Genomic DNA, 27,794 nt, shown 5'->3' with positions numbered 1-27,794 from the left:
CCCCCCCCACCCTTCTTCCTCCCTCACTGGGGTGTTTACACACTCCTCCCCACCCAACTTGGGCACCCTCGGTGGCCCCTGGCACACAGCTAGCACCCAATTAAAATGTTCTGTGCTGAGAGTGATGGGGAGGGGGGCACCACAGAGTCCCCTGCAGTAACAGTGACCAAGCCCTTCGTGTCCGGCCCTCCTCTCCCTTTCACAAGGCAGTGGCCACATGCCAGCCCCTGAACTGGGCACAAACTGGGGAGCGGCTCTGCCCACACAGGACAGCAGGCCCTGGGGGCTGAGGGAGGGGCCGCCCCCCAGAAGGCCCAGGGCGGGCAGGGGGAGTGGGGTTAGGGGACTGCATTTTTGAGCAGCAGAGTGGGGGCAGGGAAGGGCGGCAGGCAGGAGCAAGGCGCCCCAGCACGCCCTGGCCTGGCGGGCGGCTGTCAGGGCACAGAGGATTTGGCAGTGAGCGGGGTGGACCTCATTTCCACCCCAAGGTCACAGGCTCAGCACTGAGGCTTAGAGCCAGTTAATTGTGTCCAGCCGAGCGTGGCACCGGCACGTCTCCGGGTGGGGGCCGCAGCCGGACTGGACCACCTCACCCCCCAGAGGGGTGCCAACAGGCAGACTCAGATGTCAAGCGCTGGGCCAGGCACCTCACACACTCTGGCCAAGGAGCCCACGCCCCCACGCCCCCAGAGACTGAAGAAACCTCAGGCCCCCCACGAAGCTCAGGGCCAGGCCTGGGCCCCACTCCCTCACTCAGCCACTCACAAGCTCAGTGGCCCTGCTTAGCTGGGCAGGTTCCAGCCCTCTGGGCAGGACTGGGCCATAGAAAGCCAGCGCTTGTCCTCATCTCCCTCGCCCACCTCCTGGCTCAGCAGGAAGACCCTTTCAAACAGAGGGAGCGTTCAGGGGTTAATAAAATGGGCGCTGACAGCCAGACATCCTGGCTTAAGGCCCTTTCCCCCCATCCAACCTGGCACGCCAAGAACCTCAGTTTCCTCATCAGAAAAATGGGCTAATGACCAGCTTTGATTTAGAGCCTCAAACCAAACTGAGGGGAGCATGGGGGCAGTGGTGCAGCAGAAAGGGGAGGCGCTGGACACTCCAGCCCAGCATCCGGGTGAGGGGGGCGGGCCAGCCTTGGCCAGGCAGCAGGAAGGCCTGGAACTGCCCCGCTTTGGGTGGGAGGCTGGGCAGCACACCCAGGGGACCACCTGTGGTATCTTTGGCACTGCTCCCCATTTCCCAAGTTCCACCCAAGCCTCCAGGTCATCCCCCCAGCTCTAAGTGCCTTGGATACTGCATGACCAGACATCCAGGCCCGTGGGGAGAGGGACCCGGGGGAGAGAGGGCAGGGGCAGGGTTTAGATCCCTGGGTTACTGCCCCTCCCCAAGTCCCCCCTCCACGGGACTGCGGGGCACAGTGGGCTGGGGGATGGGGACTCTGCAGAGTAGCCTCCTGGGGTGCCCGCTGAACTAGGGCCCATGTCCCCCATGCAGCTCGAGTCTGCGCCCCCAGTGCTGGGCCGCACCTGTGCTCTGCCACCTGGCTACCGTGCCCCTTCCCCCAGCTCCGCCTCTGCCCCGAGCGCACCTCCCTCCTCAGCCCCTGGGTGTCCCCGGCCTGGTGGCCATCAGGCCAATTCACCCCAGCCCCCTCGCTCAGGCAGGGCCACATGTGGTGGGATTTCGTGGGCTCAGGGCAGGTGAGCGATGGCATCTTTTTCTGAAGGGGCCTTCGGAAACGCAGGTCAGCGACCCCTCCCCGCCTACCCCTTTGCGGCTCATTGCCAATCCATTTGGCATCCAGCCCTCCACAAGCATAAGCCGCCAGCTCATTTGCGGCCGGTGTTAATTAAGAGAGAGAGGTGATGGGGGGAGGCGGGGAAGGGCCATGGAGGGCAGCTTCCGACAGCCGCCAGGACTGCCCTGAGGGATCGGGGGTGGGGGGGCTGGACCCGTGCCCACCTGAGATGCCCCGGCCTCCCCCGCAGGCTCCGGGGCAGACCGGTCCAGACATCCAAACCTTCTTCTCTGCGGCCAACTTGCTGGGGTGGGGGCGGGTCAAGACTGCATCCCAGGGGCCTACTGTGTGCTCTGCCTGTAAGTGGAGGAGGCAGGCCCTGGTCCTGGCAGGGCGGGCTGGGGGGACCCTCCCTCTGGTCTTTGAGGTCCCCCTGCTCTATGGCTTTGACATCAGACAGACCCAGTTCCAATCCTGCTATTGTGCAGCTCAACCTCTGGGGTTTGCTTTTCATGTCTATGAAATGGGAGTGATCGCACAGCACCTGTGGCTTTGCTGTGATAGTACCTGGGACCAGTCTGCCTGGCAAAGAGCCCTCGCTCAGCCACTGGCCACGTGCGCTCCTGGGGCAGAGCCCACAGCCCCAGCCTTGGTGAGCCCCGCCCCCGCGGCCTGCATGTCCACCGGGGTCCATCTCTGACTCCGGCTGCCTCACCCGCCTGCTCTGCCCGCCTGCACCGCCCCCCCTTTCCCCGACGGCCCCCCACCCCTGCTCTGGGAGCACCCAGCCGCTCCTCGCCTCTCCATCTTAATTAGCTGCTTGTATTAATCTTGCAAGTAACGTGGCAACTTGCAGCCCTGGGTTTTCGGGCTGTGGAATTAATTATTCCCCAAGCGAAGAGCTGTCAGCTCTGGGAGACCAGCCACTCAGAGCCACCCAGCACCACTTAGCAGCCTCCACCCAGGGGCCTGTGGCCTGGCCGGCCTGGAAATGGCCCCACTCCTGGCCCGAGCCCTGTTCCGTGAGTCCCCCTCCAGAGGGGCTGCAACAAGACCGGGGAAGGCAGGCCAGTAGGCCGGAGCGGTGTCAGAGCCAAGGACTCCGGGGGCTGGGGGGCCGAGGCATAGGAGGTCCACGGCCCCTGCCGGCAGCGCCTGGGCGTGCAGGATGCACCCGCCCCGAATCACCCGGGTTTGCCCTGACGAGCCCTGAGCACAGTGGTTCACACCCAAGCAGCTGTGCAGTCAGACGCTGGGGCCTGGGCTGGGAGGGGCGCGGACCTGTGCGGCCCTGACATTCCAGCCGGGAGGCTGCCAGCTTCACTCTGCTCTTCGGGGAGGCCGGAGTGGGCAGCCAGCGAGGCAGGGCGAGATGTCCAGGGCAGCCCTCAGTCCAGCTCTGGTCGAGGGAGGGGGCTGGCGGAGCTGGGAGAGCCGTTTCTTCCTTGACCTTCACACCGAGCCTGTAAGGTGGCCTGTTCTCCCGTTTCACATACAGGGAAACTGAGTCACAGAGCACGGCGGCTCAAGTCACCCATCTGTTCCAGCTGGTTCCAGTCCCAGGGCCCTGGCCCTTCCTGCACTGAGCCAGGGCGGGGCCCAGAACTCACGGGTGGGCACTCTGGTCCGAGAGGCTCCCCACCCTGGTTCAAGGCTCTCACCCCGCACGCTCATGCCCCAGGCAGCCCTTCCCCCGGCTGCATCCCTGTGACCACAGGTCTGTGGCCCCTGCAGCCTGTGAGCCCCACCCCTCTGCACTGCGCTGGTGGGCGAGCCCTGGGCACCTCTGGGGAAGGAAGGATGCGTGTGGCCAAGGGTTGCCTGCCACGCCAGGCCCCGCACACAGCTGCTTCCGGACCCTGGTGCCCCCTGACTCCCTGGCCACCCTACCAACTCCAGGCCCATCAGGAGCTTCAGAGGGAGAGGAAGCCCCAGCCCCCTGCGCCCCCCGGTTATCCGCCTCTGCTTCAGAGAGCCCATGCCCGGGACCTGGGCTGGCACTCAGGCCCAGCTGGCAGCCTCTGGTCACCCCTCCACATAGCCGCCTGTCCCCCCAGCCTCTCCCCACTGACACCTTTGTCTCTCTCTCTTGCAGCCAACAGCTCCCTGCTCGGAGGTGGCGGTGGTGAGTAGACCCTTCCTGCGGGCTGGGGTACAGGGCTGGGTGGGTGGGGGTCCACCTCTCTCCTCCCGGCCCCCTCGCCCACCTTCCGAGCCCAGCTGGCTGCCGTGCCTTCCCAAGGCTGCCCCCTCGTCCCCACAAGGCACCCCTCCCATCTCTCCACTCCGCCCTTCTTTACTGTCCCCCACCCCATCAGCCTCGCCTGGCCTCCATTATCTGTAGGTGAAGCCGGACACCTAAACCACAGGCCTGGCTCCGGCATGGCTGGGTGACTGGGGTAGGTCCTTGCCCCCTGAACAGAGGCCACCTGGTCTGTAACTGGGAGCTGGAAGGCCCCCTGAGGTTTCAGAGGGACTGGGCCTGGGTCGTGGGGTTGTAGCCCCACAGGTGTGGTGGGAAAACCCCAGCCCTGCCCCCTGATCCCCATTGTGCCCTGGGCAAGTTTGCCCACCTGTGAGGGCAAAATGAGTGTCTCCACTCTGCCCTGCAGGCTCTCAGGGCGGCTGTGTGTCAGGACACGATCTCATCAAGCCAGCACCCGTTAAGCCCACTAGAAGGCGGGTGTGTGCACTGTTCTGAGACCCACCATGAGTGTGGCAGGGCCAGGTGGGCAGGGCGTCGAGGTCAGAGCGGGTCCAGCCTCCAGGGATGCAGGGCCGGGTCAACCGGTGCCGGCGGGGAGGGTCAGGGGGACAGTCCCTGTACCCCCAGTGCCTGGCCAGCCCAGCCCAGGCCGGCCACACCAGCCCCTCAGCCCCAGCCCCCAGGCCCTTTGTGGGCTGGCCTGCCCGCTGTCTGCTGGCGGCCCGATGATTGGTGAGCCAGGGGCCAGGGGTTAATGCGCCGTCGGATAAATCCCAGGGGCTGTGTTTACGGCGGCAGTGGCAGGGTCCAGGCCAGGTTTTAAAAGGGGGAAAAAATAAAAGGGGCATAGAAGGTCAGGAATAAATAAGAGCAGCGTTAAGAGCTGTCGGTGAGTGGCCAGGACGCAGGATAGGGACGCAGGGCGGGGGCGGGGGTCTGTTTGTGGTTGGAGATGTTTTACCTCCCTCCCCTGCTTCTCCTCCAGCCGTCCCTCAGGAGGTCACCGATACGCTGGAGGCCTCACAGGATGGGGGCGCTTCACTCGGCAGGGTGGTCTGTGCCATGTGGGCGGCGGGCTCAATGAGGCGCACCTGTCCGGGCGTGGGGACCAGGGGGATGGGCAGGAAAGAGCGAGCGGTGATGCGCAGTGGGAAGGGTGTGCTGGGCCCAGGGAACAGCACGGGCGAAGCCTGGAGTGAGGGAGACTCTGAAGATGGGAATGGTTAGAGCCCAGACACGGGGAGGGGAACCGGGAGAGGATGCAGGGGACTTGGAGACCATGTGAGGAGCTGGAGTTTTAGCTGTTCGGTTAGGAGGACAAGCTTCCCAGGTGGCGTTAGTGATAAAGAACCCACCAGCGATGCAGGTTCGATCCCTGGGTTGGGAAGATCCCTTGGAGGAGAGCATGCCAATCCACTCCAGTGTTCTTGCCTGGAGAATCCAATGGACAGAGGAGCCTGGCGGGCTGTGGTCCACGAGGTCACAAAGAGTCAGACAAAACTGCAGCGACTTAGCACACACACACGTAGGAAGACAAAGGATTACAGAAGCTGTGGGACCTAAGTCAGGTCATCAGCCCTCTTCTGCTCAGAACTCTTCTGGGGCTCTCACCTCACTTCCTTCCACGGCCCACAAGGTCTCCAACCACTGATCAGACTCCCCACCACACTGCCTGGCCCTCCGCACTCCATGCCAGCCACACCACCTCCCTGCAGCTCCTGGAACGCAGCCGGCCCATGCGTGCCACAGGGCCTTTGCACTGGCTCTTGCCTCTGCCCCAGATGCTCTTCCGCAGACAGTCACGGCCATTCCCTTTACCGCCTGTGAGTGTTTACTCGAAGGCCCTCTGCTCTTGAGGGCCACTCTGGCCTCGGAATTGCAGCTGCTGCCCTTACCCCCACGCCGCCTGACACTCCCTGGGCCCCTCACTCCACTCTAGTCTTTATTTTCCTCCGACCGCCTCTCTCCTGAAGTGGCGCGTCACTTACTTGTCCCGTTCGTTTGTTGTCTGTTTCCCCATTGAGAACAGTAGCTGCAGGAGGCTCGCTCACACTTAGATGTGGTCTGGCGCATACAGTCAGTGCTCAATGAATGGCTGATGAATGAACGGATGAACTGTAGACAGTCAGGGATGGCCTTACGGGTCATGCAGAGGACTTGCATGACTTCCACTGTCCGCGAGGACAGTGGGAGCCACTGAGGTTTCCTGCAGAGCAGGGAGAGTGGCTCATAGGTGGCCTGGGGACCTCGCTCTGGGAGGTCAAAGGGCAGCTGCCCTGGCCAGAATGAGCGGCGGGGCCCGGTGGGGTCCCCGGTGCTCGCTTTCCTGCAGCACTGAGGGCGAGGGGAGGCTGGAGCCAGCCCCAGCACAGCCTGACTGACGCAGAGATGGATGGGGTGGGCCAGGACCCAGGAGGAAGTGGGCCCGGAGTCCAGCCTTTTAACGCCGGCCGAGATTTATGGAGCCGCCGCCAGGGCTCGCTGGGCTGTCACTCTGCTAATGTGATTGGAACAAGGCGGAGGTGGCGGGGAGTGGACTGGGGTTGGGGGGAGGTGAGGTGGGGGCTGGGGGGGGCCCTGGGGCCCGCCTGGGGCAGAAATGGACATGGGCCCCGGACTCCCAGGATGTCCTCTGAGCTCACATCTGCCACCTGTGCCCTCCCTTGCCCCTGGTCCATCCATCCAGCCTTAACCTCCAACCTGCCAGAAGGGAGGGCACAGGCAGGGGCAGCCTGGGCCTAGGGGCCCCCATCTGACTGCCCGGACCCTGGTCTCCCCTGGTGCCCTCTTCACCTGGGTCCAGCCCTGAAGGAGTTCAGGCTACTCCGCACCCTCCCGTCACCACCCCTTTAGCTGTCCACCCACCACCCATGCATTTAACAAGCACTGGTCCCCCTACCCTCAGCCCACCTTGCTGACCTCCCCTTGTGCCAGTTCCTGGAGCATGGCTCCCCTTTTAACGTGCGGGTGTTTGTGTTATTCCTTTCCCCCCAGGAAAACATACTCTCCCCAGGAACAGAGTTCAGGGGATTCCAGGCCCCTGGATCAGCCTTTCTGGGGTGGTTAGTTGCACCCCTGTGTGTGGGTGCACCTAGGAACTGGGGACCAATAGCCCCATCCCGGGGTCCACATCCAGTCCTGCTGGGGATGGCAGCCATCAGCTCAGAAAGGGGGCACCTAAAGCGGGGCCAGGGCCGGCCGCAGGGCTTTGGTGCAGTGAACCCGCAGCGTTTACGGCAAGCCTGTTGGGGAGGGGGTCGGCTGGCACCTCAAACCTCAGTGGGAACCCCCAGGGGCTGCTCGAGCCCCCTGGGCCTGCCTCACCCTGAGATTGGGCCCCCACCAGTCCCTGAGGCCAAGGTCAGTGGTTCTGACAACACAGCGAAGGGCCCCTACCCCCCACAGCTCCTGGTACTCTTTCTGAGAGTAGGGGCGGGCACGGGAGGACACCTGTGTCAGACCCTCCAACTCGGGACTTGACTCTGTCCTCAAAGAGGCTCACTTTGGTAGAAGTCTTCCCACAGAGAGAGGGCATTTGACTTGGGCCCCGAGGCGGCATAGGAGTTCATCAGGTATAGAGGGATGGAGAGGCCCACCAGGCAGAGGGCCCAGCGTCTGCAGTGGGGACTGCCTGGCCCACTCCTGCTCCTGCCGCCTTCCTGGACAGCCTTTTACTGGCTCGATAAAAATTAAAAAAAAAAAAAACCACTCTGCTATTGTATGGTAAGAAGGGAGGCGGGCCCTAAATCAGGACGGGAATCGACAGGGCCCTGACGCGTGTCTCTCCTGTTTATTAGGACTGAAATGTTTACTCGGCGATAAGGAGCCGGCTTTCTCGTGGAGATTTGTGCGCTCTTTTTCAATTACCCCTCGTCTTTCTCTGCCACTTTCGCACTAAAGGGATAATAAATGTATCGGAGCGTTTCAATTATTCATCTAAATCATGACTGCGCCTGCCACGGCCAAGCTTTAGTGACAGATTAATTCAGGGCCGCCGTCCTCCGCTTGCAGCGCCGTCTCTGTGTCCGCCTGGCCGGGGCCCCGAGGGCCGGCCCAAGGATGGGCGCAGGGAGGGTTGGAGCTTCGTCCACACACACAGCCCCTGCCAAGGGCCCTCACTTCCAGAGGTCAGCCAGCGCCCCAGCACCAGCAGGCGTGTGAGGGTGCAGCCGCCCTGCCCTCCCGCCCGATGGCTCTGCACAGCCCTGCTCCCGGGCCCAGCCCGCAAGTCCGTGTCCGTGTCCCTTGCACTGCAGGGCCTCAGGCATTTCACATCAGGGAGAAGCCAGCATGGCTTGGCTCCTGGCATAGCCCTCTCCAGGCACAGGGCCTTTGCACATGCTGTTCCCGGGCTTGGGGGCTCCTCTGCCCTCCCACCACACCTTCCCGCCTAGTTATCTCCATGTCAGGACAGCCCCTCCAACAAGCAGTCCCCCAACACACACACACACACACTCACTCACTCCTCACTCACTGCTCTGTCTCTCTGTCCACCAAGGGGCCTGCCAGCACTGGGAAACGGCAGACCCTGTCCCTCTTGGAAATCCGACTCGCGTTTGTGTAATTAAGTATCAGCTGCCCCTCATCAGGAAGTCACTGAGTCATGTCCAGCTCTCAGTCACTTCCCTTTCACTTTTCACTTTCATGCACTGGAGAAGGAAATGGCAACCCACTCCAGTGTTCTTGCCTGGAGAATCCCAGGGACGGGGGAGCCTGGTGGGCTGCCGTCTATGGGGTCGCACAGAGTCGGACATGACTGAAGCAACTTAGCAGCAGCAGCAGCAGCCCCCCATCAGACCCGCCCCCACTCAGGGGTAAGCACAAGCGTCTGTCTCTCCACCTCCCAGCAAAAAGCAGGTGCCCAGTGCAGGCCTGCTGGTAGCCCGGCGTGCCCAGGGGCATGTGCCCTCAGCCCAGCTGTCGTGGCACAGGCAGAACCCAGCACCAGGGCCCACCCTCTCCTCTACGCAGGCACCCGCTGCCGTCCTTCTGTCTCTGAGTCCCCCTCGGTCCCCCTCGGTCTGTCTCTTGACCTCTCGCTCTAGTTTCCTCTCCATCTCTTTCCCCTGGCATGTGCCATCTCTCCTTCTCGCCTGCTCACTTGCTCGCCCTCCTTTGTCCATAGACTGGCATGCCCGGGAGGATTAACGAGGCCTCTCAGGATTCAGGTCTTGGCTTCTGCCTGGCTTCGCTTGCCATCCCGTGCACCCTGGGCCTGGCCCTATCTCCCATCACCCCGCACTGCTAATCCGTGATTGCTCCCCGCTCTGCTCCGACTGGCTGGGGCCTGGCACAGCGGGCAGACCCTCTCCAGGCCAGGCTGGGTGGGGTCCGACCAGCCCATCTTTTCTTTTTTTATAATTGTTTATTTACTCAGCTGCACTGGGTCTTAGTTGTGGCACAGGGGACCTTCCCTTTTTTGCTGTAGCACGTGGCATCTAGTTCCCTGACCAGGGACGGAACCTGGGCCCCCTGCACTGGGAGCTCGGAGTCTTAGCCAGTGGACCACCACCAAGTCCCAGCCATGCTTGAGCATGGCTCTGTGCCAGGCCAGGGCCGATGGGTGAACTCGGAAGGTGTAACCAGAAGTTGTCTGGGGCAGGGGGCTCTGCTGGACCGAGAAGGGAAGGGCATTCCTGGCCGCAGGCACAGCAGAGGCTATCTCGACCACACCCCTCTCTTGCTGGAACCTTCCCACTGCAGTGGCTCCCGGGGGTACCGCTCACCCCTCCCACCTCTCTCCCTGTCACCCTGCTGAGCCCTCTGCTTGGACCCCTCCTCCTCTGACCTCCCCCCAAAGCCTATCACCCAGAGCTCTGCTCAGATGCCACCTCCTTGGAGGCACCTTCCCAACCTGAAAGCCACCCCCTCCCGGCTCCCTTGCTGCTCTGGAGTCTTTCCTTCAGCTGTTTCACGGGGGTGGTGATGCGAGAGCTTCGCCTCCTTTGCACCAGGCGTGGTGGGCCCACCTCCTCCTGTCCAATGCACCAGAGGTAGGAGGTTGCAAGCAGAGGCCGGCTGTCATCTAAGGTGGAGGCTAGAGGGAGCCCCAGCGCTGCTCGGCGTTGATGATTTTATTTCATGGACTCGTGGGAGCCACGAGAGGTTTCGTGAGCAGGAGGGGGACACAGTCTCCTCAAGTACAGGCCCCAGTTGAGGAGCAGGACTGAGGTGCTATCAGCGCTCCCCGCGTAGATCCTGGGCCTGGCTGAGCTCTCCCTGCAGGCTCTCGCGTACCCGTCACAGCATCCTGGGACATGCGTACCCTTAGCATCTCCATTTTGCAGATGAGAAAACTGAGGCACCAAGTCCCTTGAGCTGAACTGCATTCCCCACCCCCATCCCTCGGCCTGCCCTCCCTGAGGGGCAGAGAGAATGGTGGAGCCCGTGCCCTGCCCCACCCCGTGGGCAAGATGCTGCCAAGCCCCTGCCTGCAGCTGCCACGGGGATTTTTAATAACAGGAGTGATTTTTGCATGATGAATGAGGTGCTGCTGTTGTGTACATAATGAAGCCCTAATGTTTTCAAATCCCCATTTAAGGAGCTGATCTCACCCCATAATGAATTTCAGATCACATCGCCGAGCTGCCGTCCATCCGTCTTCTCCCGGGGGTACCCACCCACCTTGGCATCTCGAGGGTGGGGCCTGGCGAGGGTGGGCTCTGCTTCCCCTGACAGTGGGCTGAGCCCAAGTCCAGCACCAAGCCGGGGCTGGGAGGCATCTGTTGAGTGAATGAGTGACTGGGAGGGTTTGGGCAGAAGCAGAGGCAGTTTTGGCAACGGGGATCACGTGAGGTCGAGGCTCCCAAGTCTCAACCTGCGAGGAAAACGGAGGCCAGAGAGGGAGAGTAGGGAGGGCTGGAGAGAAGAGGGCCCGAGGCCGCAGGCTGAGTCACTTGGCCAGAACTTATGGCTGGGCCTGCGCTCTGCAGGTCAGGGGCCTGGGGGTGCCGAGACTCAGGCTTCTGACTCCTTTCAGCCCAGGCGGTGGGCGTTTGTGCAGGGGGCTGGGATGGGCTACACCTGCCTGGTCAGAGTGGGCAGGATCTACAAGGTGAACCATCTAAATGGGAAGTGATGGAGAGGGCCCACCCCCAGGTGCCTTCCCGGGCTTGAGAGGTACACCCCTTCCCTGGCCCCTCGGGCCTCAAGCTCACTCCTCTGCAGCCCTCTCCCTGCCAGGGCTTTCTGGGTGACATCTCCACTAGCAGTGTGTCCTGTCCCTTGGGCGAGGGGGCCCCGAGAGCATTTGGGACAGAGGTGTCTTTTGCCTACAGAGTCCGTGGCTGTGCCTCGGTCTCCTCGTCTGTAAAATGGGACGACAGGTGATAACACGCAGGGCACTTTGGTACTGTCTCGTGGCTGTGCCTCGGTCTCCTCGTCTGTAAAATGGGACAACAGGTGATAACACGCAGGGCTCTTTGGTACTGTCTCGCACTGAACCCTCAGGCCAAACGCAGTGGGAGGTGCTATTGCCTTGTACAGGTGAAGCTGAGCAAAGAGGAAATGAGCGGCAGTGGGGTGGGAGAGCTGGGGGAGGAGGCCTTGGGTCTCCCAGGGCCGGGTCTGCTCCTGAGCCACACGGTCCCAAGTGAGCTCATCTCAGAGGCTCTGACACTCGGCACCTGGGAAGGCACTTGGGGCCCACAGGAGCCCCGGGCAGGGCAGGGCAGGGTGGAGGGCTGCCCGGACAAGACCTCACCACCCACAGCTGCTGAGAGCGGCTCCGCCCCTGTGAGCCTCGTCCCTGCTGGGGAGAGATGGGGGCCACGGCAGTGCTCTGAGCATCTGCTATCCTGTAACTGAGACCTTGGACGCGTCACGCGTCACTAAATCATCCTGGCCCTGAGCCTCCCCTCCTCTGGCCACCTTGCCACAAACCTCAGACCTCCCCCCAAATTTTCTGAGGCTCAGAGAGGTTAAGTGACTGGCCCAAAGCTGCCAACAAGCTTGTGGGCAAAATTTCTGGGAAGAGAAATGCCAGAAAGAGGCGAGCAGGGGGCCAGACTCATAGGACGTGGAGGGGGGTGGAGAAGAGAGGGGAAACGGAGGGGCAGGCCCAGGGCTAGCCAGGGTCCCCTGTCCTCTGTCAGGGCACAGCTGCCCTCCTTTCCCCCAGGCCACAGCCCTCCTTGTGTTCCTGTAAATAATTAATTAGCCCCTGCTTGCTTGTTTGTTTAGAATGAGGAATGCTCCCCCACTGAGATGCATTTATTGCTGAATAAATTTAAATATCTAATCTTCCCTTCATGAATATTACAGCACCCTAAATAGCAGCCAACATATCCTAAGCGCCTTGGCAAATGGCCCCCACGGGAGCCTGTCTGCTTTGCCGCCGCTGGCTCCACGGAGGCCCGGCTCCAGCCCCTGCTCTCTTTGGATGCCCTGCCAGCCCTGGCCTTGCTAGGAAGGCCCTGAGTCTGAGCTGATGCTCCTGAAGGCTGAGAACAGGGCTGTGGAGGCCGCAACAATGGCAGGAGGCTGGGGTGGGCTTCCAGGCAGGGGTGGCAGGCCTTCTCTGGGGGAAATACCTGGACCTGGGTGGAGAGTCAGGGCTGGAACAGAAAAGAGACAAACGGGGCCTGCGGACAGCAGCGTCTGAGGAGATGGGGAAGGAGGCAGAAGAGATCAGGGAGGCAGGAGGATGAAGAGAGCAGGTCTCCCAAGCCGCCCTGCTGGGCTGGATGCAGACAGCCAGTGGTCAGCCTGTGGGTGCAGCTGAATGGTCTGCAAGGGGAGAGCTCCCAGATCACCCAGCAACCAGAGGTCCTCCGAGCAGCCCCTCTGTTGGGAGAGGGATGGGCAGAGGTGGGGAGGGGCCAGGAGCCAGGCTGCTGGGGGCTGGTGGAGACAGCAGCTGCAGGCAGGACACCTTCCTGAAGTGTTTGAGTGAGGAGGGCACCCAGCAGCCAGCCAGCGTGGAAGGGCGGCTCGGGGTAGAACAGTGGGGACGGGTCCTGCTGTGGCGCTCAAGGAAGTAGAGCTGCCCAGCTGTGTGACCTTGGGCAAGTCTCTCACCCTCTCTGCGCCTCTGTGTCTTCTTTGCTAAAGCAAGAAAAGCAATAGCGCAGCCAGGCTGTGAGGATCAATATGACGGTGGATGTATACGGCTCAGCGCCTTGCTCACTAAGAGGCTGAAAGTAAGGAGCCGTGTCTGGGAGCTGGGCCTTCCCTGGTGGCTCCGTAGTAAAGAGTATGCCTCTCAGTGCAGGTGCTGGTCTGACCCCTGGGTCGGGAAGATCCTCTGCAGGAGGAGGTGGCAACCACTCCAGTCTTCTTGCCTGGAAATTCCCAGGGACAGAGGAGCCTGGTGGGCTGTAGTCCATGGGGTCATGAAAGAGTCAGACACGACTCGGTGACTGAAGACCAACAGCAATAAAAATCTGGGCACTTAAACTGGAGGAGCGAGGAGGAGGCTGCGGAGGGAGGTGGTGCGGGCCTCAGGGCTGTCTCCTCGCAGGGGAAGGGCTCCGCCCGGACTGGTGGAGAGGCTCCTGAGGGAGGCCCTATCGCCCACGTGGGCTCAGGCTCCGCAGCAGAGACCCCAGGGTTTCTGCTGTCTTGAAGTGGGGCGGGGTCAAGTAGGAGGTTTGGGGGAATGTGGCTGAGGGCGCCAGGAAGGGTTCTGAGGGTCAGTTGGTATGAACTGGGGACACCCCCTACCAGGCAGGCCCGAGGCCCAGCTGCCCCACTGCCCTAATAACAGCCAACGATAGTCAGGTGGGGAGGGGGGAGGAAGGGATGGGACCCCCGGGAGCCTCCTGCTTCCAGTCTCCAGGGCTCAGCTTAGCCCTACCTAAGAGCTGGGGCATGGCCTGGGGTTCGGAGCCAGGGGAGGTGCAGGTCATGGTGGGAGGCGTGAGAAGGGGCAGTCCTTTGTCCTGTAGCTAAGGCCAGTGGGGCTGGGGGCCTCCTCAGGGACGGGAGAGCCACAGGCCTGCCCTGTGGTTGGGGAAGGGGGACAGAAGGGGGCCAGGCTGGCTCTGGCTTGGGAGGACGGTGGGCAAGGGGGAAACCTCGAGCCTGACCCTCATCTCTGCTCTGGGTGAACGCTTCACTGGGCGCTGTCATGGGAGTCATATGGCCCGGCCCTGTTCTGGATGCTGCGGGGGGTGGAGGGACTCCAGTCCAAGGGTTCTGCCGGCGCCAGTTCCTCCTGCCTCCTCCCACCTCATGCCCCCAGGTCAGCTCCAAAGGCCTGGCTGCAGGCCTGTCCGCTTCTGCAGGAAACATTAAGTCCCTGAAACAAATCTCGCTGAGCTCCACTTCCGCACGGCTCCCCACTGCAGGCCAAGGTCGCCAGCAGGGTGGACAGCACTGGGAGATGGCAGGCAACTTGCTGCCAAGTGGATGAGACCACTGGGGCAGGGCCGGGAGGTCCCGTGCTCACTCTATATGCCCTGGACGCCGCCTCCCACCACACTCCCGGTGTACACGGGTCCAGTACAGGCCCATACAGCCTCAGTGTCCTAGTAACAGCCAACACTCGAGTCGCCTTCACTCATGCCAGGCACTGGCTTAAGCACATTACAGGAATTAATTTAATCCTGCCAATATTCCTATGAAGTGGGTAGTCGTATTATCCATTTTACAGATGGGGCAGTTGAGGTCCAGGGAGGTTAAGTGCCCTGGATCACACATCTGTGACTGGCAGTTTGAAGCCAGGTTGCCCAGCTCCACAGCCCCCGCTGTTGCACATGGCTCTGGGTGGCTCTGTGGTACCCCCCCCCCAGAACAGACACACCACAAGTAGACGATGTACGCCCACTGTGCCACACCACCCACCCTCCGCCCCCTCCCATTGGCTGCAGCTGCCCTCAGCCCTGCACATGAGAGGGGGTGGCAGGGGACCCAGTCCCAGATTTCCTCCCGGGGATGCCCCAGTTCCTCTACCCCTCGCCCCCACCCCCGCTCCTAGGATGCTTGGGAAATAACCTGGTACCATCTCCGGGTGAAGTCTCAGAATTAGGCTTAATTGGCCTCACAGGCACAAAAGAAAACAGAAGCCCTGGGCCTGGTTCAGCTGCGGCCCTGGTCCTGAGCGCAGATTTTGAGGGTGGGGCTGTAATTAAGCAACTAGGCTGAAATGGGGAAATGGTAGTATTTCCTGCTGCAGAGCATTGAGCTCAGTGTCCAAGAAGCCCCTGGCACAGGCCTAGGTGCAGTTGGAGCTAGGGAACTGCCAGAGGTGGGTGATATTCTTGCAGGAAATGGGGGCAGGGAGTGGTCACTGCCCCAGTATTTCTGATGAGGCAGAGTACGCTCTGGGAAAGGGGAAAGGGCTTGCCAAGGTGGCGCAGCCAATGCAGGGGAGTCTGGATTTGACTCTTCGGAGGCTGACCCCGCCTCTCCCTCGGAGCCGCAGCAGCCTGGGGAGGTCAGGGAGAAGCGTCTCTTCCACGCCTCCCGCCGCGCCTACGGCGACTTGTTTATCTGGATCCGGGTCCCCAGGGTCGCTGGTGAGGCCCTAGAGCCGCCCTCGGATAAACAAGCCCAGGCCCGGCCCCAATTAAGCCGGATGCACAAACAAGGCGACTCGTTAACAAGCTTGGGTGCACGCCCGAAGACACCTGCGCAGCCCGGACCACCCTCCCGCGAGGCGCAGGAAGGAGCTGGAAGACCTAGCTCAAGGGCCCCATGGGATCGACCTCAATCTAGGTGGCCTCAGTGTCCGTGTCTATAAAGTGAGTCTTGAGTGACTGAGTGAGTGAAGTCGCTCAGTCGTGTCCGACTCTGCGACCCTATGGACGGTGGCTACCAGGCTCCTCCGTCCATGGGATTTTCCAGGCAAGAGTACCGGAGTGGGTTGCAATTTCCTTCGCCAGGGGATCTTCCCGACCCAGGGATCGAACCCAGGGCTCCCACATTGCGGGCAGATGCCTTACCCTCTGAGCCACCGTCTTAAGAGTTTGTAAATGGCAACCCACCCCAGTAGTCTTCCCTGATAGCTCAGTTGGTAAAGAATCCACCTGCAATGCAGGAGACCCCGGTTGGATTCCTGGGTCGGGAAGATCCCCTGGAGAAGGGATAGGCTCAGTTCAGTTCAGTCGCTCAGTCGTGTCCGACTCTTTGCGACCCCATGAATCGCAGCACGCCAGGCCTCCCTGTCCATCACCATCTCCCGGAGTTCACTCAGACTCAAGTTCATTGAGTCTGTGATGCCATCCAGCCATCTCATCCTCTGTATTCTTGGACTTCCCTTGTGGCTCAGCTATGCAGTCCATGGGGTCGCAAAGAGTCAGACACGACTGAGCGACTTTCACTTTCACTTCCCAGTCTTCTTGCCTAGAGAATCCCATGGACAGAGGAGCCTGGCGGGCCACAGTCCATGGGGTAGCAAGAGTCAGACATGACTTAGAGACTAAACCACCACCAAGAGTTTGTAAAGCGGGTCCGAGAGGGCCTCGCCTTCGGAGGTCGGCGTTCGGATCCCAGGCTCCTCCCGCGAAGGTGGCGACTGGCAGCGGGCCCCGCGGCCGGGAGGGCGGATTTTCCCCCTTGTCCGGCTCTGGCTGCGGATCCTGTCGCTCCGACCCGCCTCCCGAGTCCCGGCGCCGCCTCTGACCCGGGAGACCCCAGCCCCGCCTGCGCCCCTGCCGCGCGCCCAGGAACGAGCAGGGTGGACGGGTCGCGCCCCCTGCCGGCGGGTCTGCGCTGGCTCCCGCCGCGGCCCGCTCTGGCCCCGTCTACGCCTCGGTTTTCCCAGCTGTGAAACAAGTGTGGGACTGGGGGTGTGGGAAGAGGGTGGAGGGGTGAGGGGGCGTCTGGAGGCCGCGGGAGAAAGGCTTGGGGCCGGGTGAGTCCCGGCACAGCCCAGCGATTGGAGTCTTCCCTCCGTGGGCCTTGGCCTTCTCTGTAAAACGGGCTCAGCGGGTGGCTGGGAGCCCCACCACTCACTGCCCGGTTCCCTGCAGTGGACGGCTGCATCCACCGGGCCGCCGGACCCCTGCTCACCGACGAGTGCCGGACCCTGCAGAACTGCGAGACCGGCAAGGCCAAGATCACCTGTGGCTATCGGCTGCCGGCCAAGTGTGAGTCCCCGACACCCCGACCCTGGGGAGGCCCCTTGCGTAATTAGTGTAACTCGGGATTAGGGGTGCACCCCCGACAGAATTGCTGGAGGCCTCCTCCGGGGGCACTTAAGTGCCAGGACCTGGCCCCTCCTCGCAGATCCCAGGAAGCAGGTGTGTGGAGGGCATGCGCAAGGACGCGGCAAGGACGAAGTGAGGGGAATAGCTAAGGAGGCAACAAGGTCCATTGTTTCAGCCGGGTCCAGACAGATGTGGGGTGGGGGCCTGCGTAGGCTGGCCTTTCTGCGCAGGTGTGAATTATGGGTGGGGTCCCTACCCGGGGAAGATCAGAATTTGGGGAGGATGGTGCTTGTTTCCTGTCCCCTCCAGGGCCCAGGGGCTTCCCCGGTGGCTCAGCTGGTACAGAATGCGCCGGCAATGCGGGAGACCTGGGTTCGATCCCTGGGTTGGGAAGATCCCCTGGAGAAGGAAATGGCAACCCACCCCAGTCTTCTTGCCTGGAGAATCCCATGCACAGAGGAGCCTGGCGGGCTACAGTCCATGGGGTCAGAGAGTCGGACACGACTTAGCGACTAAACCACCACCAGGGCCAAGGCCGGCAGGAGGGAAAGCCGAAGACCGCTGGGAGCTCCGGCCAGTCTGACCTCACCCCCCACCCCCCCCCCACAGATGTCATCCACACGGTGGGACCCATCGCCCACGGAGAGCCGAGCGCCAGCCAGGCTGCCGAGCTCCGCAGCTGCTACCTGAGCAGCCTCGACCTGCTGCTGGAGCACCGGCTCCGCTCGGCGGTGAGGGGCGGCGGGGCGGGGCAGGGTAGGGGGCAGCCTGGCGGGAGGCGGAGCGGAGTGGCGCTGTCTCCAGTCCCTTCTCACTACCCCTCATCCCTAGGCGTTCCCCTGCATCTCCACCGGAGTGTTCGGTGAGTGGGGTCTAGAAAAGGGCGCAGATGGGCGGTGCGCGGGCCGGCCCCGGCCGGGCCGGAGTGGGCGGGGCAGAGCGGCGAGGGGCGGAGCTCGAGACTCACTGGGGCCCACCGTCTGGCCTGCAGGCTACCCCAACGAGGCAGCGGCCGAGGTAGTGCTGACCGCTTTGCGCGAGTGGCTGGAGCAGCACAAGGACAAGGTGAGGCCTGGGTCCAGCCGAAGGGAGCGGACAGAGGTGGGCGGCGGGGCTCATGTGACCAGCCCCACCCGTCATCGCCAAGGAGTGTGCAGAGCGCCGAGCACTTGGGGCTCTAGCCTCGCGCTTGCTCTCTGCGTTCTTTTACTCGGGGCCTGTTTTCCTCCCCTATGGCCAGGGCACAAGGCGCTTCGAGAAAGGGATAGCGGGGCGCACATCACGCCACGAGCCCCTTCTGTAGCCCGAGCTCTAAACCCAGATTGAAGTGTGCCCCAAGGACAGGGCAGGGGAAGCCCCACAGCGGCAAGGGTAGTGGTTAAGGCCCAGGAGCCGGGGAGCCGACCGCTTCCGCCCAGGCTCAGCAGGCCCTGATGCAGGTCGACCGGCTGATCATCTGCGTGTTCCTGGAGAAGGACGAGAACATCTACCGAGAACGCCTCCCCCACTATTTCCCGGTCGGTAGGTGCCTCCTGCCCCCACCACGGCCCCTCCAGCCCCTGTCCCGCCCCGTCCACCCAGGACAGGCTCTCACTGTCCTCTGCCTTCCAGCGTGATGCTGCCCACCCTGACCAGGACTGGTAAGCAGGGCCTGGCCCTTTGTGTGGCTGCCCACTAACCTCGTGCCCACTAACACCCGCTCACCCCCACGCAGGGAAGGAAGCCAGGGAGGCAGCCTGGGAGGCCGGGGCAGCCCATGGGCCACTGCTCTGACCTCGTCTTTGCCTGCAGACTTCCCTGGGCCTGCCGGACCACGCTCCCAGCTCTAAGTCTCCGACGCCTGCAGTGGGGCCTGGCGGGGCCACCCTATTCTTTCCCTACACCCCCCACCCTGTCAGGAGCCTAATAAAGACTACTGCTGCAGCTTCGACTGTCCCTGTCCTGGGGGTGAGGGAGGGAGCCCAGGTGTGGACAGCCGCTTTGGCATCAGGGGCTGGCGAGAGCTCTCGGTGAGCCAGGCAGGGGGAGGCACGAGGTTGACAGCAGAGGTGGGCAGCAGCCTGTCACGTTTATTGAAGGCCTGCCCCCAAGAAGCTCACAGCCTGGGGGCTGAGACCCCACATGTGCCGGGGCGGGGGCGGGGGCGGGAGATGAGGTGAAGGCAGAAAGGAAGGCAGTGCAGCAATGGGGTGCAAAGCAGGCACAGGCAGGGGGCCAAGGGGAACAGAGCGGGGAGGATGATGGCCTGGAGAGCCCGGCTCCACCTGAGGCTGGGCCTGGGGATGGGACCACGCACAGGCTGGGGGACTGCCCCTCCCCCGCCTGGCTGGCACCGGCTGGGGCACCCTGGGCCCCCCCCCGCGCCTCCCCCTGCCCTGAGCCAGGCTGCAGCACCACGCAGTCCCTCTCCACCCAGGAATCCACCACGCAGAGCCTTGACCAAGGGCAGGTGGCGGGGGCTCCGGCCAGGACAGCAGGGTGGGGGCAGGGCCCAGGAGGGAGCAGCTAGAAGCTTCGGTGCTCCTGGGTCCCCAGGGAAAGCCCTGGCCAGCTAAACAGGGAAGGGATGGTGGCCTGAAGGGAAGGAAGCAGAACCCCCATAACCAGGAAGGGTCCCCGAAAGGCCCAGACCCCTCAAAACTGCTCCTGGCGGGGAGGTTTGGGGGTGGACAGGTGAAACGCCGAGAGGAACCCACCTGAGGGGAAGGGGGCAGCCAGACACAGAGCAGCCAGGTGGGCAGCAGCCGAGCAGGGACACGCACACACGTGGCTCACCACCAGCGTCCCCTTTAATAAAACACGGGAGGTCGTGTGACAGGGAAGGGGTTGGGGAGTGAAGTATGACCATTTACAACCACAAGAAAACCTCTGTACACGTCTAGCGCCTGGCGCAGGGGCGGGCGGTGCGGCCGCGGCCGGCGGCCCTATTTGTAGAGAATGTCGTAGTGTCCGGGCCGGTAGAGCAGGTAGACCTTGGGCTCGGAGCCCTCGGGGAAGACGTGGGGGTTGGTGGCGCCGCCCTCGCCGCGGTCCATGTACTCCACCTGGATGGAGACGCCGAGCGCCTGGGCCAGCGCGATGACGTGGATGTGGTCGCTCTCCTTGCACATGGGCTCGACCTCCTGCGGCACAGCGCGGTCAGGGGGCACTCGGGGCCCCACCACCCGGGCCCGCCCCGGGGCTCGAGGGAAAGGGGCCACGGCTGAGGAGTGGGGAGGGCAGCACCTGCTGGCAGAACTCCTTGACGGTCCGCCCGCCCTCGATGAAGTGCTCGAAGAACTTGCTCTCACGCTGCAGATAGCCCGAGGTGAGCAGCCGCAGGTAGACCACCAGGTAGTCCGAGGTGCTCTGGTCGTTGAAGGAGGCCAGCAGGTCGGCCACGGGGGTCCGCTTCTCCACCTGCTCGATCAGGTCCATGAACTGCGCCCGAGGGGGACAGAGGGCGAGGTGGGGGAGACAGGTCATCCCTGCCACCACCAGGCCACCACCTGCCACCCTGGCCGACCCCACGGCAGGGCAGCTGGCCTCACCGTATTGTGGAAATCCTCAATTGTGAACTCAGTGAAGCCCTGGGACACCAGGTCCTCTTTGCTCTTGGCAGACACAGCCTTGAACCTGCGGACGGGTGGAAGAGAAGGCGCCACGGGCTCCTAGGCCGGCAGACCTGGCCTAGCAGGGCCCAGGCCATCACTGGGCCTCAGGGGGAACCGCACCTCCCAGCCATCAACAGGGAGGAGGGAGCCCACACGCCCTTCACGGAACCTCCCCCGCGCGCCTCCTCACCGCTGCAATTCCTTGCTGTCGTCCAGCAACGCCTCCAAGTGGGAGAATCCGAAAGCACGATAGAAGCAGTTTCCATCAGGCCTGGTCTTGCGGATGTATGAGTACTTTTTGTGGAGGTCCTGCAGAGAGGCAGCCCCCACCCCACCCCATGCCCATCAACATCTGGCGGAAACCAGGGCAGGCCCAGGAAATGCCCCCAACAGAGGTCACACCACAACAGCCTCCTGCCATCCTTGGCTGCTGACTCTGATAATGGGAGTCACTTAGCAACCCGCTGCTGGGAGCCCGAGAGCCTCAGGAACGTGAATTATAGACACACTGGTTGCATCGGTCACCAAAGTGGTCATCAGCCGCTAGGCATGCCATGCTGCTGGGCCAAAGGGCTACTGTTTCATAAAACCAGGCAAGTGAATGGGTCCTTGACGGAAGCAGCTTTTCCAGTGAATAGCCTTTCAAACCCTGAGAGATCCAGGGCAAACAAGTGAGTGTACACGGTGCAGCGCTGCGCTGGGGGGGCCCACTGCACAGTCCTGGGGCGGGAAACAGCCCCCCTCACCTCCATTTAATCCCTGCCCTGCCCGCTCACAGGTACTGGTTCACTCTTTCCCAGTTTCCTCCCCAGCTCAATGGAGTTCCTCCTGTCTGTTCAATCTCCCCTCAGGAATCGGGGGTCTGGCCCTTGGTGCTGTCCGGCAACCTGGCCTCACTCCCCGGGCCTGAGCACCCTCCCCTTCCTCCTGACGCCTATTTCATGCCTTCTCCCCATATATTAAGTCCCCAGCCAGTCATCTTCCCGATGACCGTGCTTCCTGAGGACTTCCACTAAGAAGCTGTCATCCGCACGGCACCCTGCCCTGCCGGGGCCTCACTCTCCATCCCTGGAAGGTCCGAGGCTGCTCCCAGAGCCATGTTCCCTTGGACTCAGGACACTGCTCCTGAAGTCTGCCCTCCCCTCCCCATCATCAGCTTCTCTCTCCCGACCCACTGGCCCCACCGCCTATAAACAAATGCTCTGCTCCCCATGAATTCCCTTGCAGCCACCTCCCCACCTCTCTGCTCTCCCGCAGGGCAGCACTGCTCCTGAAGCTGCCTGTGCCACTGTCTCCATTTCTTTTCTGCTGGGAACGCAAGCCCAGCCGGCTTCTTCCCTAGTGATGGTCACAGGTGCCCTCCTAAGTCCGAGGGTCAAACCCACTCCCGCTAGACCGTTGCCGAGCAGCATCCCCCTGCACCGCAGGTGTGGTGACGCAAACCCCCTTCTTCGCTCCTCCCCCACCCTCTCCATGCCCTCACCGCTGCCCCTCCTCACCTACCCGTGGTGGTCACAGGCGCCACCCAACCACACACCCCTCCTCAAGACCCATGTGTCACCTGCCAGGAGACAGTCTCGCCAGCGACCATCCACAGCCCCTGCTGCGTGAACAGCACAACCTGTTCAGGCCTGGGGCAGCCCGCTGTTGGCTGTCTCCTGACCTCCTGGGATTTAAACGTAATTCTTCATCAGCTCACTTCTCCCCCCCCGACTCAACTGCCTGGGCTGCACCACCTCTGAACTGCCCAGCCCACAGGCGGCTTCTGACCTCTGGCCTTCCCTGCCTTTCCTCAGCTCCCCACCTTTCAGCTGCAACCCTCCCAGCCATGCGGACTCTGCCCTCAATGCCCCCAGCCACCCAGGGCAGACCCTGCCACTCTGCCCGCGTCCATCTCTCCTCAGGTGGGCTGCGCCGCTGCCCCGTCCAGCTCCAAGGGCTGGTTTCATCGCAAAGACTTCCACACGGTCTCCCTGCCCGCACCTCACTCACTGCCCAGTCTCTCCCCACCGCGGCACCAGCAACCACAGAAACCCAGTAAACGTGGCTCCCTCCGAGTCCCTTCTCGGCTCCAAGCCCCACGTCTCCCACCCACTCTGCTCCCGCCACGCCGCCGCCCCCCGGCTCCACCCATGGCCGCCCCACCTTGCTCACTGGCCTCTTCCAGTTCATCAGACACCACCCTGGGTAAACCTGCAAATCCCCGCCCCCCATCTCCTCGGCCAGCTTCACTTTTGACTTTTCTCCACAGCACTCACCACCTCTGCCATACATGTGAATTGCCTTAACGGCTGTCTTTCCACTCTGAACCGCCATGGTGACTTGGCAGCTGTGGTCCTCACTATCTCCAGAGCCTAAAACTGCCTGGCCCCCAGTGTGTGCTCATGAGTGTCAAAATGGGACAAAATGTGTACAAAGAGCCCAAATCCCTGCTGCGACCAGAACTGTTCTGAGCACTTACCCCATGCCAGGCCCATTACCCTCCCACGCATCCCCCGGGGCCCACTTCACAGAGGAGCCAGGATACACAGGAGCCGGGGCCCTGCAGTCTGCGCTTGGGCTCCTCCCAGGGAGCTAAGAGGGGCTCAGGCCCAGCCCCGGTGGGGTGTCGGGCGCCGGGGCAGGCCTCCTGTCCAGACAGCACACAGCTGACACTTCACCATCTGCCGACTGACTCGGGAAGAACCCGAGAGGCGTGGCCTGTCCGCTTTCCCGGGGTGGCCCGTGTGACAGGCAGGCCTGAGCCCCGCCAGCCCACCACACGGAGAAGAGGAGGGACCCATCGCCTCCCAGGTGCTGGGCTCCACACCTGGCCACCATCCTCTCCTGCAAGCCTCACACCCACCCCACGAGACAGGCCTCCCCACGCAGAGCTGGCAGATCAACAGAGGCCCCAAGGCCAGTGTGCTGCCCAAGGTCACACAGCGTGGGGAAGCCGGGACTCCACATCAGGTCTGTTGGGCCCCAGAGCCAGGGCCTTCTTCTCTCCAGAGGCCTCCAGGGTAAACCATGAGCACCCTGAGCAGGGGCAGAAGGGCCCACAGGCCACATGCAGTGGGCTCTGGCCTGCACGTGCGCTGTCTGGCCCACTTTAAATATCAATCAGCGGCCAACTGTCAGGAGTCTGGAGATTTTACAAAAAAATGATTTCTGGCTGGTCTCAGAAGCACTGATGGAGTGACAGGCACGGATGCTCCTATTTGCCCCATGAGGCTGCACCACCTGCTACTGACGGAACCGGGCTGCGGTGCCACTGTTCACCACCTGACCTGGTCACCTCCAGTCACCTGGGTTACCTGCCTGGCCCCTCAAATGGCTAACCCCAAAGGCCAACCTTGCAGGTGGAAGATTCTAAGCAGCTCTGATTTGGGGGGGCGAGGGGGGAGGAGTAGCATTTACTAAATCCTCAGGCTGTGCCCCAGAGAAGGCACTGGCACCCCACTCCAGTACTCTTGCCTGGAAAATCCCATGGAAGGAGGAACCTGGTAGGCTGCAGTCCACGGGGTCGCTAAGAGTCAGGCACCACTGAGCGACTTCTCTTTCACTTTTCACTTTCGTGCATTGGAGAAGGAAATGGCAACCCACTCCAGGGTTCTTGCCTAGAGAATCCCAGGGACGGCGGAGCCTGGTGGGCTGCCGTCTATGGGGTCGCACAGAGTCGGACACGACTGAAGCGACTTAGCAGCAGCAGCAGCAGGAGCAGGCTGTGCCCAGGAGACGCTGTGTACACACACTCACTGTCACATTTCAAACCCCCAGCTCACAGAGAAGGAAGTGAGTGGTTAAGGGACTTACCTCAGTTTCTAAGAGAGGCAGCAGGGCCTTACACGAAGATCCAGGGGCCCCTCTCCCCAGTGCTGCCTGCCTCTCCACGGAAGCAGGGGGCAAGACTGTGTCTCCGCCGGCATCCTCCCCCGCTAGCCAGCCCCCGCCCACCAGCCCCACCGTGAACACTGAGACCACCGGCTCCCCACAGCCAGCACCAGGCCCCCCAGGCATCGTCTCCCGCAACCTCACAAGCACCCTTGCTTTCATCACCCCGATTTCACAGCTGAGGTCTCCACAGCTCTGAGACATCGAAGGAGCTGCTGAGGATCCAGCTGCCATGTGGCAGCATCAGGATCTGAATCAAAGTCTTTTTGGTTCCAGACTCTGCCAACCTGTGAACCAGTGACCAGAGGGCTCCCCCACCATCCACCCCTCTGAGGCCAGGCCCAGCCAAGCACAGGTCTAAAGTGGCCAGGCTCTGGCCCCTACCCGAGGGCTCTTCCTGTCCCCTCGGCCAGGCTCCCACCTTGATCTTCTGTTGATAGATATTGTCATCCTCAGCATACTCTTTGTATAGGACAGAGAGCTCCAGCCGCTCTGAGACCAGTGGGTTCTGCACAGCAATCTGTGGGGTGGGGAATCCATTACGTTTTGACAGGCGAATGGAGTGACCCACACCTGTCAGCCCGAACATCTAGCTGAGAGCGGCTGGGCCAGTCACCCAGTGGCACAGGGACCACACATCCCCCCATAAAGGCATGTAGCAGCAGCTCAGCCTGGGGAGGAGGGAGCTTCCACAGTAGAGACAAACGGTGGGCCTCAGTCCAACCAAGGTATCCCCAAAGAAAGGCCACTGGCCACAGCCACTCACCTCTTGCTGAATTCGGTCCTGCTGAGCCATGATGGCTTCATCATAAGCAAGACAGTTAACACCTGGAAGAAGGAAGAAGGCCAAGGAATACAGTGGGCCCTGGCTCTCCCCACTCCAGGAAGCTGGGCCGAGGACAAGAACGGGCCAGGAGAGCAGACGTGCAATCTGGAAGCATGCGTCATGCCCTGCTCCACCCCAGCTGTGGGATCTTGGCAAAGTCCTTCCATTTCCTGGGCATGAGTTATCTCATCTTTAAAGGGAAGAGGCCAGGGACTTCCCTGGAGGTCCAGTGGCTACAGCTCCGAGCTCCCAATGCCTGGGTTTGATCCCTGGTCTGGGAACTAGATCCCACATGCCATAACTGAGACCCAGCACAGCCAAATAAGTATAAATAGTGGAAAATAAAGCAAGCAGGCCAAGGTGATCGCCCCCCAGGGTACACTCTTCCAGCTCGAACAAGCCCTCTCTCCCGGCTCTCTAACATCACTTCCGAGCAGCCGGGAAGGCCCCTGAGCCAGGTCTACTGAGGAAAGACAGATGAGGAAGCAGACCATCTTCGGCTAGATGAGAGCTTTACTTTACTCAATCACACCATTCCTCCACCTGCCATCCTGGGTATTCTTAGTGGTGCCCATTTTACAAAGAACAAAAATGCAGACAGGTGAAATCATCTGCCCGAAGTCACGACGAGGAAGACCTGTGGTCAAACCCAGGTTTGTCTAATTGCAAAGCCTGGGCTCTCCGCCACAATAACTCTGCTGGCACCTCACTGCTGAGGCTCATCATCAGCTGTGAACAGAGACAGATACCACCACCTTCCCCTCTTCACTGTGATGCCCTGAGGAGGTGGTACCTTAAGAGGTGTAGTTCAATACTCATCACTGAGTTGGGCGGGTCCACCCTGTGGGCCCCATGCCAAGCAGCCACTGGTGAGGAGCCAGGAGACCTGAATCCTGGCTCTGGTTCTTTCTTAACTTACACGATCCTAAACAAGTCCCGTGGGGGGGGGGGGGGGGCCCAGGGTCTAGGTCCCCAAAAGCTCAGTTTTTCAGTGTGCGGTTAGAAAGGGAGCTGTGTGCTAAATGACTTTTACGGCCAATCCTTTTGATCTTGAGCAGCCCGGGGCCTCAGCTGGGCTTCCACCCACCCCCAACACTGCACTGCAACTGGGCCATCCCTCCCAACCCTAGTGACCTCCTCAGTCCCCAGTGTCTAACTCAGGGGTGAAGAGGGTGGGACCTTTTTGAGAGGTCCAACTCTTCAGGGGTCTAAGGAAACTATGCCGAGACAGGAAGCAAGGGGCTACGAGGCTAGGAGACAGGGCTCTACCGGAAACGAAGGGCGCTGCCCTCCGGGGCACACACCTACGGCCGCTCACAACCCCGGGCCGCCCGCAGCATCCCCAGCGGCCCGCCCAGTCCTTTGTGCTCCGCAGCCCGGCGTAATTCGACGCCCTCCCGGGCTCGGGCCCCTCTGGAGGAGGCGGACTAGACGGGGCCGGACTAGGCCCGGGCCTGACTGCCAGGTCCGGGGCGGGAGAGCCGGGGACCCGGGAGCCGGACGCCCAGCGGGGAGGGGGCTGGGCGGGGGGTGGGGGGGGCGGAGCGGCCTAGGCCCCGCCCCAGGAGCGCGCGACAGGGAAGAGTCGCGGGCCGCAGCCCGGCCCGCTTTCTCTCCCGCCGCCCGCCCGGCCAGGGGTCGCGGCGGCGGCTCCTTCCATTGTGAGGGGGAGGGGAGACGGCGGAGGCGGGGGAAGGGGCCCTCCGCTCGCTTCGCCGCCAGCCGCCCCAGCCCTGGTTTCCTCGGGAACCGGCCATCCGGCATCGCCCCCGCTGGGCCAGGCCGGGCGGTTCTCCCCTGGTCGGTACCTTCGGAATCGCTGCCAAGCGGCTCCTGCTTCTGCTGCTGAGGTTCCTCCGCCGCCATCTTTAAACAGCGCCGCACTGCCGACCGCTTCCGGGTTACTAGTTGGCCTCCCCCCGGAAGACAGCCCCTCCTCGAGGCCCCTCCTTGGTAACGCCCCTAGCAACGGGATCCCCTCGGGCGTAGTCACCGAGGGGCTCGCAGTCTCGTTCGGCAGCGGCGGAAGCCCGGGGAAGTGAAGGCAATCCCCGCCCGCCCTCCTCCCGCACACTTGCTCGGTTCCATCTTCCCAGGCTCCCAATGTGCCAGGTGGTGATAAGAGCTTCCTGGGGCCACTTGAGTTTTCTTTTCGCTAGAGTTTGAAACGCGGATTGTATTATTGAGATAAGCAGGAAAATGAAATTCAAATCACGGAAGGCAATTCCCGCTGCGGGCTCCAGAACTCAAGACAGGCGAATGCAATGAGGATCACTTGGCCGAGGAGACCGGGAATTCTGCTAATATCCGAGCTCTGGGAATTCACCGCCCCCCTCCACCGAGTCTCGGTTCCGAGCGGGCTTTGGTGTCCTGCTTCTGACCGAGAGACCTTGGTCCCTCGGGGTCGACCTAACTTTGGACTCCCTGCCCTTGTGGTTATGAGAAAATCAGGATTTTTTTTTTT

General features: G+C 62.3%; 2 protein-coding genes across 7 annotated transcripts in view; one reads left to right on the top strand and one right to left on the bottom strand.

The window, feature by feature from the left end:
- MACROD1 (mono-ADP ribosylhydrolase 1) overlaps positions 1 to 18,964 on the top strand; it is a 153,539-nt gene extending 134,575 nt beyond the window's left edge. Inside the window, exons 4-11 of one of the 6 annotated variants that reach the window (XM_040256268.1) lie at positions 3,837 to 3,866; positions 16,862 to 16,978; positions 17,648 to 17,769; positions 17,870 to 17,900; positions 18,030 to 18,103; positions 18,478 to 18,559; positions 18,650 to 18,678; positions 18,830 to 18,964. In XM_040256268.1, the coding sequence (XP_040112202.1) occupies positions 3,837 to 3,866; positions 16,862 to 16,978; positions 17,648 to 17,769; positions 17,870 to 17,900; positions 18,030 to 18,103; positions 18,478 to 18,559; positions 18,650 to 18,654 (461 nt within the window). In that variant the 3' untranslated portion in view covers positions 18,655 to 18,678; positions 18,830 to 18,964. Of the gene's footprint in view, positions 1 to 3,836; positions 3,867 to 16,861; positions 16,979 to 17,647; positions 17,770 to 17,869; positions 18,679 to 18,829 lie in introns of all 6 variants that reach the window. The other 5 variants (XR_005723676.1, XM_040256264.1, XM_040256263.1 and 2 more) reach the window with 5 other exon arrangements.
- A 123-nt stretch (positions 18,965 to 19,087) lies between these two features.
- OTUB1 (OTU deubiquitinase, ubiquitin aldehyde binding 1) lies at positions 19,088 to 27,457 on the bottom strand. Its single transcript, XM_040256293.1, has 7 exons — positions 27,139 to 27,457; positions 25,271 to 25,332; positions 24,926 to 25,024; positions 20,822 to 20,940; positions 20,569 to 20,653; positions 20,264 to 20,458; positions 19,088 to 20,160 (listed from the first exon to the last, which is right to left on the bottom strand). Exons 1-7 carry the CDS (start codon positions 27,194 to 27,196, stop codon positions 19,963 to 19,965), a joined length of 816 nt encoding a protein of 271 aa, XP_040112227.1. The 5' UTR covers positions 27,197 to 27,457; the 3' UTR covers positions 19,088 to 19,962.
- Positions 27,458 to 27,794: the final 337 nt, after the last annotated feature.

Source organism: Oryx dammah, unplaced genomic scaffold (assembly GCF_014754425.2).
Source record: "Oryx dammah isolate SB20612 unplaced genomic scaffold, SCBI_Odam_1.1 HiC_scaffold_15, whole genome shotgun sequence".
NCBI lineage: Eukaryota > Metazoa > Chordata > Mammalia > Artiodactyla > Bovidae > Oryx > Oryx dammah.
The sequence above is the reverse complement of the archived record's forward strand: the minus strand, read 5'-3'. Positions and strand labels throughout refer to the sequence as shown.

Excerpts from the sequence above, each read along its gene's own strand:
- OTUB1 (XM_040256293.1), bottom strand. The coding sequence starts at position 27,196 with ATGGCGGCGGAGGAACCTCAGCAGCAGAAGCAGGAGCCGCTTGGCAGC. Across the intron at positions 25,025-25,270 it reads AGGACCGAATTCAGCAAGAG|ATTGCTGTGCAGAACCCACT; the intron begins GTGAGTGGCTGT and ends CCCACCCCACAG. Across the intron at positions 20,941-24,925 it reads TCTATCAACAGAAGATCAAG|GACCTCCACAAAAAGTACTC; the intron begins GTGGGAGCCTGG and ends GCCTCTCTGCAG.